The sequence below is a fragment of the Narcine bancroftii genome, chromosome 12 (genome assembly GCF_036971445.1).
Source record: "Narcine bancroftii isolate sNarBan1 chromosome 12, sNarBan1.hap1, whole genome shotgun sequence".
Taxonomy (NCBI): domain Eukaryota; kingdom Metazoa; phylum Chordata; class Chondrichthyes; order Torpediniformes; family Narcinidae; genus Narcine; species Narcine bancroftii.
Window position 1 is genome coordinate 100,912,603 of NC_091480.1, and position 12,840 is coordinate 100,925,442.

The 12,840-nt window shown below is 45.3% G+C and overlaps 1 protein-coding gene across 1 annotated transcript in view; it reads left to right on the top strand.

Moving 5' to 3' along the window:
• The window catches only part of LOC138746687 (soluble guanylate cyclase 88E-like), a 60,043-nt gene extending 53,723 nt beyond the window's left edge, over nucleotides 1-6,320 (top strand). Inside the window, exon 19 of the mRNA XM_069904983.1 lies at nucleotides 5,777-6,320. Within this exon, the coding sequence (XP_069761084.1) occupies nucleotides 5,777-5,917 (141 nt within the window). The 3' untranslated portion in view covers nucleotides 5,918-6,320. The remainder of the gene's footprint in view (nucleotides 1-5,776) is intronic.
• Nucleotides 6,321-12,840: the final 6,520 nt, after the last annotated feature.

Consider the following 12,840-nt stretch of genomic DNA (forward strand, 5'->3'; position numbering starts at 1 on the left):
TGGTACAGGGTGGTGATGGGTCAAAGGGTTTTGGCGCATAGGGAGAAGGGTGGTCATGGGACCCAAGCTGCTCGGGCACCCCCTCCTCATTACTGTTTTACAATGTATCCCCAATTAACCTGCAAATTCTGAACGATTTTGGATGGTAGAGAAACCAGAGCACAGACACGAGAGAACTCCTTATAGAGCAGTATCTTTGGTTCATTGATTATTCAGGAATCTGATGGAAGTAGGGGAGAAGCCGTCCTTGTGTTGCTGAGTACTTGTCTTCAGGCTCCTGTACCTTTACCCTGATAGTAGCAGAGTGAAGAGGGCATGGCCTGGGTGATGGGGGTGTTTGAGCAGAGGGGCTGCTTTTTTTAAGATACCTCATATAGATGTCCTTGATGGAGTGAGGTCTGGTGCCTGTGATGTCCCAGACCAAGTTAACAACCGTCTGGAGTTTCTTCTTGTCCTGAGAATTGGGACCTCCATACCAGGCAGTGATGCAACTGGCCAGAATGCTCTCCATGATCCACCTGTAACTGTTTACAAGAGTCTTCAGTGACATACCAAATCTCCTTAGACACCTCACAAAGTATAGCCACTGGCGCCTTCTTAGTGATTGCATCAACATGGAGGCTCCAGCAAGGGAAAGATCCACTCAAACCAGCGTCATATAGACCAATATCTTTACTTAACACAGATTATAAGATAATAGCTAAACTATTAGCAAACAGATTAGCAGAGTATGTACCGAAAATGGTAAATTTAGACCAAACTGGATTTATCAAAAAAAGACGCACAACAGACAATATTTGTAAATTTATTAACTTAATTCATGCAGTAGAAGGGAATAAAGCACCTACAGTAGCAGTTGCTTTAGACGCAGAGAAGGCCTTTGACAGAGTAGAATGGAATTATTTGTTCAAAGTATTGCAAAAATTCAGTTTACCGGAGAAGTATATTAATTGGATTAAAGCATTATATAAGGGACCGTTAGCGAAAGTGACAGTAAATGGACATGTATCAAAACAATTTAACTTAAGCAGGTCAACGTGGCAGGGATGCCCACTATCACCTTTATTGTTTGCGTTAGCTATAGAACCACTAGCAGAATTGATAAGAACAGAAAATAATATAAAAGAAATAAAAATAAAAGACAAGGAATATAAAATCAGTTTATTTGCGGATTATGTTATAGTGTACTTAACAGAACCAGAACTATCAATAAAAGAATTATATAAGAAATTGAAGGAATATGGAGAAGTGTCGGTTTGCAAGATAAATGTAAATAAAAGTGAAGCAATGCCTATGAATAATGCAGATTTCTCAAAATTTAAGAAGGAATCACCATTTAGATGGCAAATGCAAGCAATAAGATACCTAGGTGTACAAATAAACAAAAATGTCGGCCAACTATATAAACTCAATTATTATCCACTAATGAAAAAAATTACAGGACGATTTAGAGCATTGGAAAGATTTACCACTAACACTAATAGGAAGGATAAACTGTATTAAAATGAACATTTTTCCAAGGATATTATACTTATTTCAGGCATTGCCAATACAACTGACAGAGAAATTCTTCAAGGAGTTAAAGAAAATAATAAGGAAATTTTTATGGAGAGGGGGAGAACCGAGGATAGCAATAGATAAATTAACAGAATGGTATAAACAAGGAGGCTTACAACTGCCGAACTTTAAAAATTATTATAGAGCCGCACAATTAAGATACCTATCAGATTTTTATCAAACAAGGGAAAAGCCAGATTGGACGAGATTAGAATTAGATAAAATAGGGGAAAAGATACCTGAACACATATTATATAAATGGGATGAAAAATTGGTACAACATAGAAGTTCTCCAGTATTAGATCATCTCCTCAATATTTGGAAGAAGGTTCATGTAGAAAGAAATAAAACAAATTATCAATTACCAAAACTAATATTGACGCAAAACAAGTTACTCCCTTTTACAATAGATAACCTTTCCTTTAGAGAATGGGGAAAAAAAGGGATTAAGAGAATAGAAAATTGTTTTTCAGGAAATAGATTCTTATCCTTTGAACAAATGAAAGATAAGTACAACATAACTCAAGATTTTTTCTTTGGCTTGGCTTCGCGGACGAAGATTTATGGAGGGGGTAAAAAGTCCACGTCAGCTGTAGGCTCGTTTGTGGCTGACAAGTCCGATGCGGGACAGGCAGACACGATTGCAGCGGTTGCAGGGGAAAATTGGTTGGTTGGGGTTGGGTGTTGGGTTTTTCCTCCTTTGCCTTTTGTCAGTGAGGTGGGCTCTGCGGTCTTCTTCAAAGGAGGTTGCTGCCCGCCAAACTGTGAGGCACCAAGATGCACGGTTTGAGGCGTTATCAGCCCACTGGCGGTGGTCAATGTGGCAGGCACCAAGAGATTTCTTTAGGCAGTCCTTGTACCTTTTCTTTGGTGCACCTCTGTCACGGTGGCCAGTGGAGAGCTCGCCATATAACACGATCTTGGGAAGGCGATGGTCCTCCATTCTGGAGACGTGACCCATCCAGCGCAGCTGGATCTTCAGCAGCGAGGACTCGATGCTGTCGACCTCTGCCATCTCGAGTACTTCGACGTTAGGGATGTAAGCGCTCCAATGGATGTTGAGGATGGAGCGGAGACAACGCTGGTGGAAGCGTTCTAGGAGCCGTAGGTTGTGCCGGTAGAGGACCCATGATTCGGAGCCGAACAGGAGTGTGGGTATGACAACGGCTCTGTATACGCTTATCTTTGTGAGGTTTTTCAGTTGGTTGTTTTTCCAGACTCTTTTGTGTAGTCTTCCAAAGGCGCTATTTGCCTTGGCGAGTCTGTTGTCTATCTCATTGTCGATCCTTGCATCTGATGAAATGGTGCAGCCGAGATAGGTAAACTGGTTGACCGTTTTGAGTTTTGTGTGCCCGATGGAGATGTGGGGGGGCTGGTAGTCATGGTGGGGAGCTGGATGATGGAGGACCTCAGTTTTCTTCAGGCTGACTTCCAGCCCTCTGAACCCTTCTCCATTAACAATGGCGTGAAGCAAGGCTGTGTTCTTGCACCAACCCTCTTTTCAATCTTCTTCAGCATGATGCTGAACCAAGCCATGAAAGACCCCAACAATGAAGACGCTGTTTACATCCGGTACCGCACGGATGGCAGTCTCTTCAATCTGAGGCGCTTGCAAGCTCACACCAAGACACAAGAGAAACTTGTCCGTGAACTACTCTTTGCAGACGATGCCGCTTTATTTGCCCATTCAGAGCCAGCTCTTCAGCGCTTGACGTCCTGCTTTGCGGAAACTGCCAAAATGTTTGGCCTGGAAGTCAGCCTGAAGAAAACTGAGGTCCTCCATCAGCCAGCTCCCCACCATGATAACTCAAGATACAGCGCTGGCATATTACCAATTGAGATCCTACTTGAAGGAAGCAGTTTGAGCCTTGAATATGTGATTACAAACACAATGATAATCAAAAGATTTATAACAAATATGTATATTAAACTGCAAGAAAAGGAGAATGAGGAAACAAATGGTAAAACTAAACAAAAATGGGAACAAGATTTAAATATAAAGATAAAAAAGGAAACATGGGAGAAGTTATGCTCCGGAACGATGAGAAATACAATAAATACGAGGTTACGTATGATACAATATAACTGGATACACAGGCTATACATTACACCTCAAAAGTTAAATAAATGGGACCCAACAGTATTTGATAGATGTTTTCGATGTAAAAAAAGAAATGGGAACAACAATTCATGCAATCTGGACATGTGAGAAAGTAGAAAAATTTTGGGAAGATCTAAATCAGATATTAAATAAAATAACAGAAAACAATATACCAAAGAATCCAGAGATCTTCCTCCTAAGTAACATAAAAAACAAAGAATTTGGAATTGATTTGGAGGATGCACAAAAAAGATTTGTTAAGATAGCTCTAGCCGTAGCAAAAAAATGTATTATGTCAACCTGGAAATTGGAAGATAATTTGAAAATACAACAATGGTATATAGAAATGAATAAATGTATTCCATTAGAAAAAATAACATATAGTTTAAGAAATAATATTGAAATATTCGAACAAATATGGGAGCCTTACATTAAATACAATAGCGAAAACCTACCGGGGACAATCATTACCTAAGTTAACGGAAGGAAAAGGAAATGAAAAGAATGGACTCAGTAGAATTTCTGGTGTATTTTTATTGAATGACAACATTGTCTGACTGGTTTAATGTATCCTAGATTTTATACCTTAAATGGACGGGAGGGGGGAGGTAGGGAGGGTGGGATGGGAGGAGGGGGGGGGAGAAAATGGCACTGTATATGTGTGAAAAGGAAAAAGTGTGTACCATGGTTAATGTGATTTATGGTGTGAAAAATAAAAAAATTTTTAAAAAAAACATGGAGGCTCCAGGACAGATCCTCTGAGATGTTGACATCCAAGAATTTGAAGTTCTTGACCCTCTCCATGACTGAGCCCTCGATGAGCCCCTGACTTCCTCCTTGGTTTTGCTGATGCTGAGCACAAGGTGTTGTCATTCAATGAGCTGATCCGTCTCCCTCCTGGACGCTTCCTCCTTGCTGGTTGTGATTCTTCCGACAACTATGGTGTCATCAGCAAACTTGTAGATGGCCTTGGAATTGGGCCTGGCCACAGTCGTGGGTATATAATGGGTAGAGTAGTGGGCTAAGCATGTACCCTTGGGATGCATCTGTGTTGATGATCAGTGAGGAAGGGACATTGTTTTCAATTTGTACTGACTGTGGTCTCCGATGAGAAAGTCAAGAGTCCGGTTACCGAGAGGGGTGCAGAGACCCAGAGTTTGTAGCTTCTTGACCAGCACTGAGGGAACTATGGTGTTGAAGGCCAAGCTGTAGTCAATGAAGAGCAGCCTTGTGTATGAGTTGCTGTTTTCGAGGTGAATCAGAGCCGAGTGGAGAGCCAGTGATATTGCATCTGCTGTGGAGCGATTATGATGACAGGAAAATAGCAATGGGTTCAGATCTTTGCTTAGGTACGTGCTAATTCTGGCCATGACCAGCCTCTCAAAACATTTCATCATAGTAGAAGTTAGTGCTACTGGGCGATAGTCATTGATGCAGCTCACACTATTCTTGGGCACTGGGATGATTGATGCCCTTTTGAAGGTGGGAACCTCTGACTGCAGCAGTAAGAGGTTGAAAATCTCTGTAAATACTATGGCTTGTTGGTTGGCACAGACTTTCAGTACCTGTCAGGTATGCCATCAGGACCTGACGTCTTCCAAGGGTTCACCTGCTTGATTGATGTTCTAACATCGCCCTAAGAGACAGATATCACAGGGTCCTCAACCCTTCCAGGGATTCTAGTAGGCACTGTTTGGTTCTTCTCAAAGAGGGCAATAAAAAGTGTTCAGATCCTTAGGTAATGATCTGAAGGTTGTAACTGGGGAACTGATGTTGTGAAGGTTGTAACTAGGGAACTGATGTTGTGAAGGTTGTAACTGGGGGAACTGATGCTGTGAAGGTTGTAACTGGGGAACTGGTGCTGTGAAGGTTGTAACTGGGGAACTGGTGCTGTGAAGGTTGTAACTGTGGAACTGGTGCTGTGAAGGTTGTAACTGGGGAACTGGTGCTGTGAAGGTTGTAACTGGGGAACTGGTGCTGTGAAGGTTGTAAATGGGGAACTGATGTTGTGAAGGTTGTAACTGGGGAACTGATGCTGTGAAGGTTGTAACAGGGGGAACAGATGATGTGAAGGTTGTGATGGGGGGACTGATGATGTGATCTTTCTCTGCTCTTCAGGTGGATTACAAGGAGGAGCAAGTGCCAGAGGATGCAACTGCAGTGCATGGTCAGCTTCAGCTTGCTCGTCCAATGAGCCCTGATCCGCCTGCTCAGAAAGGTACTGCCTTCACCAGTACACAATTCTGCTGCCTTGTTTGACCCTTCACAGTGCAGCAGGCAACATGCTTCCTGTGTCATTGATGTGGTTCATTTCCCTCATTCTAGCCTGGCATTTTTTCCTTCCTTTGTGGTCTATCATTATAAACCAGTCTGACAAACACCAGAGATTTGCCTTTATGTTCCCTGTGGCCACTCAATGACTTGCTGCTGCTCGTTTCGAGTGTTGCATTACTCCATATGCCTGTCATCATGAGCACCTTGTCCTGTGCGATTGAAGCTCGACAGACACCTGTGGAGATGAGCTTTGAGCAAGGGCCTGTCCCTCGTGCACGAGAGCCCCTCTGGCCTGGCAGTGCTTTGCTTGCATAATAAAGTGTTTGAAGCAAAGTTGCAACTTCCATCATTTGTTGATCGTTCGAAGATGCACAGACCATTTTGTTCTCCATGAGACCCCATGTGCCTCCTTACCATCATCGAGCATGGGTTCTGGAGTGTTTGGGTTCTTGGTGATGAAGATAACCACAGACATCACTGATTCCCTTTTCTGGGATCTGTGCATTGGCAGAGGGCCAGGATTTAGATTTGATCAGGCTCAAGGACATGGTCTGTCTGGAATCACAAATCAGACAGAACATCTAAGAGAGCAAATTTCCACAAGCCTAAGTTCTCACCAGGGAAATGTGCAAAAACAATGGATTTGAGAGGGTATTTCTTCACTGTCTTCACCACCCCACAGCTCTATCTGTATAGCTCTTCATCAAAGGGTTGGCAACACCCAGTCACCACACCCATCATTTATTCTAAGCATCTTCAGCCCTTCCAGTTGGTGCTAAACTCTTATTCTGCCTCTTCCCTATGACTTGCACCCTAACCATACCCTTCCAAAATTGTGCCCACATTCATCACTTCAGCTGTCATCTTGTTCCACATCCTCACCATTCTGTGTGGAAAAAGTTGTCCCAAATCCTCCCCTTCAACATCTCACATTTCACCCTTAACCCATGAACTCTGATTTGTATCTCACCCACCCTCAGTGGAAAAAACTGACCTTCATTTACTCTGTCTATCCCCCTCGTAATTGTAAATACCTCGATCAATTCTCCCCTCATTCTTCTGCGCTCCAGTGAATAAAGTCTTAACCAGTTTAACGTTTCCCTGTAACTCAGTTCCTGAAGTCCAAGCAACATCCTAGTAAATCTTTTCTGCACTCTTTCTATCTTATTGATATCTTTTCTGTAGTTAGGAGACCAAACCTGTACATAACACTCCAAATCTGGCCTCATCAATGTTATGTACAACTTTAACATAACATTCCAAATCCTATTCTCAATGTTTTGATTTATGAAAGCTGATATGCCAAAAGTTCTCTTTATGATCCTGTCCACTTTCAGGGAACAATGTGTCTGTATTCCCTGATCCTTCTGCTCTACCGCACTCATCAGTGCCCTACCATTTATTGGGTATGTCCTACCTCACACTTGTCTGCATTAAATTCCATCTGCCATTTTGCTAGCTGGTTCAGATCCCTCTGCAAGCTTTGAAAATCTTATTCACTGTCCACAACACCCTCAATCTTAGTGTCATCTGCAAACTTGCTGATCCAATTTATCACATTATGATCCAGATCATTGATATAGATGGAAAACAACAGCCAATGTCAAATCTAGTTCACTACTTCACCATGAATACTGAGCATATTGAACCTTCCTGACTGCCTCCCATGTGGGACCTTGTCAAAGGCCTTACTAAAGTCCATGTAGATAATTCACAGCCTTTACTTCATCAACATTCCTGGTAACCTCCTCGAAAATCTCCATAAGATTGGTTAAACACAACCTACCACACACAAATCCATGTTGACTGTCTCCAATCAGTCCTTGTCTACTTTAATATCCAATTTTTTAGAACACCTCCAAATAACTTATTCACTACTGATGTCAGGCTCATTGGCCTTTGATTTCCTGAATTAATCATTAATTATAGAAGCTTTTTAAACAACAGAATAACATTAGTGATCCTCCAATCTCACCTGTGGCTAAGAACATTTTAAATATTTCTGCCAGGGACTTTGCAATTTCTATATTGGCCTCCCTCAAGGACTGAGGGAATATCTTGTTAGGTCCTGGGGATTTATCCACCTTATTTCCCTCAGGACAACAATCACTGCCTCCTCTTTAATCTGACTTCACTGCATTTTTGCCTCACTTACATAGACGACGTTTATCTCCTGAGTAAGTACAGAAGCAAAAATTCCTCGCCCTATCTCCAAGATCTTCCCCATCACTTTTGGCACCATACCTAGGACCGGTTCACCTGAGGACCTATAACTCACCTGACCCCTGTGTGGTGAACTACTGTTCATTAATCTGGCTCTGCCCTGTCCTGTGACTGGACCTGTGGCTCCTCCCTCTTGACCCTGTATAAAGGTTCCAACACCATAACCCCTCCCCAGAAAGCCTAGGTCACGGCACAGGATGATCTTCAAGTTTATTGTAAACATCAAGTCTGATGCCCAAGTATTGAGTTATTGATAGCACATCACCCTGGCAAGAAGCGATGTCCAGCAGTGATGGTCATAGCAAGCATCTGCAAGGCCACTGAACGCAACAAAAAGGAGGACCCATCATCAGTAGTTCACATCAGGCCCACCCTCATCCCATCAGCTGTTCACTGTAGGCTTCACTGCTGGGAAGAAGTGGTTGAGGCAGAGCTGATTGACCTTCATCAACAATTTCATGGTCAGCTTCATCCCAAAATCGATTGAACACCTCATACAAGGCCCAGTAAAGGTTTAGGTCAGATACACCCAGGTCCTTTGTTCCAAGAATCCTCATCACTACAGCCAGACTCCATTATGTAACTGGCTGCAGTGATGTGCGGAAGGATCTGGGCATCCGAGTTATAGCTCAGTGAATGTGGCCACACAAGTGGAACGGGTGGTAAACAGGGTGTTGAGGTGCTTAGCCACATTGGGCTGGGTATTGAGTATGAAGGGGTCGGGGCACAGGGGTGGGGAACAATGGCTGGGAGTGTGAGGATATGGAGCAGGGTGACAGGGAATGAGGGTCATAGAGTCACAGAGTAACACAGGGTGAAGACAGGCCCAACCTGCCCATGCCAACCAAAAATGTACCCCCCACACTAGCCCCATATCTGTTTAAATCAGTGATCCCGTAAAATCACATCCCACGTTAAGTAATCCCTAGGTCATTGGTGCATTGTGATTAGTCTGGGATTGTTTAAGGTGGGAAGGGAAGGTTGAGAATCACGATCAAGACCCAATTGTTATTGAAACATTTTGCTTGAGAAAAATGGTCATTGGCCCATTTCCTTTCGAGTTCTGAAACCCTGCACATAATGAGTCAATGAGGGACAATTAAAACAGTGGCTTTCAAATTGGATAGAGATCATTAAGACTCACAGCAGTGAGACACTTCAGCACTGGCACGATGGTGGCAACTGCCTGGGCCAAGGATCGATTGAAAATATCTGGGAAAACTCCGGCCAACTGACCTGCATGTACTCTAAGTACATGGCCATGTATACCATCTGGACCAGCTGCCTTCGAACATTCACCCGTAACAGGATGGTGCAAACATTAGAGGTGGAAAGTGAGAGAAGCCGTTTACCAGGTGGAAGATCCACTTTGATGGTCACCTCCATGTTCCCCCACTTAAATGAGTGTAGAAATAATTAAGCTCCTCAGAGAGGGAGGCACAGCTGGAAGGGGAAGCAGTACTAGGTGGTTTATAGTTTGTAATGATCTGTATGCCATGTCCCATGTGACAGGGGTCCAAGGAGTTGAAAAGGTCCTTGACCCATTGTTTGTTCGTTTGATTAGCCTGAGAGATTCCCTTCCTGAGGTTGGCCCTGGCTGAGATGAAAGCAGCATTGGCACCAGAGTGTCTTAGTGGAGGGCATTAGGGAATCCAGGTAGCACAATTTGGTGCTTGAAAACTACATACCCTGTTAAATCTGGGTTCCTTAGGCCAGGTGCAGCCATGTTTCTTATTGTGTGCACATGCTAGGGCCAGCTGTGGTATGTATAATGGGTTGGAGTAAAAGGGCCCGGAGTAACGGGGCTCAGCGTCACTAGGGCCGGCTGATATATGTACAATGGGTTGGAGTAACGGGTCCCAGCATCACTAGGGCCAACTGTGGTATGTATAATGGGTTGGAGTAACGGGGCTCATTGTCACTAGGGCCGGCTGATGTATGTACAATGGGATGGAGTAAGGGAGCCCGGTGTCACTAGGACTGGCTGCTGTATGTAAAATGGGTTGGAGTCAGGGAGCCCAGCATCACTAGGGCCAGCTGATGTATGTACAATGGTTTGGAGTAAGGGAGCCCAGCATCACTAGGGCCAGCTGTGGTATGTATAATGGGTTGGAGTAACGGGGCTCGGAGTAACGGGGCCCAGCGTCACTAGGGCCGGCTGATGTATGTACAATGGGATGGAGTAAGGGAGCCCAGTGTCACTAGGACTGGCTGCTGTATGTAAAATGGGTTGGAATCAGGGAGCCCAGCATCACTAGGGCCGGTTGGTGTATGTACAGTGGGTTGGAGTAACAGTGCCACTGGGGCTGACTGGTGCATGAGAATTCCACCCCTCCATTTCCTCAAATCTCTTTACACCCCCGTTTCACCCTTCTGTTCTCTATTCTCTGTTTTGCACCCCTCTGCTTCTACCCTTTATTTCCACCCTTCTGTTTCCTCCCCTGACCCCTGACCCTTCTCCAGCACTGGAGATGAGTTGGGCCCATTCCTTGACCTTGGTCCTTCTCCACTCAGGATGATTGTGGCCCAGACCCTGCCCCTTCTTCAACACTGGAGATGATTTGGGCCCATTCCCATTCCCTGACCCGCCTCCAACACTGGAGATGATTTGGGCCCATTTCCTGACCCTTCTCCAGCAGGTTACCCCCCAGGTACAGTTTAATTCTCCTATAAATCCGAGAAAAGGCTCTTCCTTCGCTGAAGTGTTTGGTAAAGTTTGGAGATGCTGAAGGAGAAAGGATAATTAACTAATTTAAACCCCTGACAGACCCAGCAACTCACCCTCCTTCACCAGCCGCCACACTCCACTCCACGACGTCGTCATTGGCGCCACAAGCCCGTGCCTGCGCTAAACGCCCCCACCCCGCACATGCGCGCCGGGCCTGGTTCTCGCCTCCAATGCGCATACCCGAATGCAAGAGGGCGCATGTGCGCAAGAATGATGGCCGCGCACAGCTTCCAGTCAATGGACTCACAAACACTCTGTTCCTTCCCTGTTGGCCGATCCTGCCCTTTACGTTGTCCTCCATTGGACGGGGCAGGGACCACACCCTCAAAATAGAGAATGAATTCATGTCCGGTGCGAGGTGGCGCCCGACGGAGGATGCTGATTTCCAGTGGTTCCTTCCAAATCTCATGACACACCTGGGATTTAATCATTCACAACGAAGAGTCTCCTTCCCACGGTCCCTGCCAATGCAGGTGGTATTTGTGTGTCAGGTGGACTGTGGGTGCACGGTGCTCCAGACAGTCGCAATTCCCTCGGGTTGGACATGGACCTCCTGTGGAGGCTGCGACACTGGCTGAGTCCTCCAGCACGTCCCCCTCAGGTGTTGCACCAAACACATGGGCTCTTGCCGATGGATCAGTCCGACAACAGGTGGCGGCGTTGCCAGGTAATCTGGTTTATGATATCCCCCATCCGATTGGTCCATGAGTTGCCCGAGACGATAGTTTATGATATGCCGCACTCGATTGGTTGGTGAGTTGCCTGGGAGTCTGTTTAATGTATTGCCCCACCCGATTGGTTTAATGCGCTGCCTGGGGCGCTGGTTAATGATATTCCCCACCCGATTGGTGCATAAGTTGCATGTAACGCAGGTTAATGATATGAGCCACCCGATTGGTTTGTGAGTAGCATGTGACACTGATTAATGATATGCCCCACCCGATTGGTTCATGGGTTGCTTAGTAAAACTGAAAAGTGGCAAAGCAGCAGGTATGGATGGAATCCCCCCCCCCAGAGGTCTGGAAGGCTGCCGGCAAAACTCTGCATGCCAAACTGCATGAGTTTTTCAAGCTCTGATGGGACCAAGGAAAGCTGCCTCAGGACCTTCGTGATGCCATCATCATCACCCTGTACAAAAACAAAGGCGAGAAATCAGACTGCTCAAACTACAGGGGAATCACGCTGCTCTCCATTGCAGGCAAAATCTTCGCTAGGATTCTCCTAAATAGAATAATACCTAGTGTCGCCGAGAATGTTCTCCCAGAATCACAGTGCGGCTTTCGCGCAAACAGAGGAACTACTGACATGGTCTTTGCCCTCAGACAGCTCCAAGAAAAGTGCAGAGAACAAAACAAAGGACTCTACATCACCTTTGTTGATCTCACCAAAGCCTTCGACACCGTGAGCAGGAAAGGGCTTTGGCAAATACTAGAGTGCCTCGGATGCCCCCCAAAGTTCCTCAACATGGTTATCCAACTGCATGAAAACCAACAAGTTCGGGTCAGATACAGCAATAAGCTCTCTGAACCCTTCTCCATTAACAATGGCGTGAAGCAAGGCTGCGTTCTCGCACCAACCCTCTTTTCAATCTTCTTCAGCATGATGCTGAACCAAGCCATGAAAGACCTCAACAATGAAGACGCTGTTTACATCTGGTACCACACGGATGGCAGTCTCTTCAATCTGAGGCGCCTGCAAGCTCACACCAAGACACAAGAGCAACTTGTCCGTGAACTACTCTTTGCAGACGATGCCGCTTTAGTTGCCCATTCAGAGCCAGCTCTTCAGCGCTTGACGTCCTGTTTTGCAGAAACTGCCAAAATGTTTGGCCTGGAAGTCAGCCTGAAGAAAACTGAGGTCCTCCATCAGCCAGCTCCCCACCATGACTACCATCCCCCCCACATCTCCATCGGGCACACAAAACTCAAAACGGTCAACCAGTTTACCTATCTCGGCT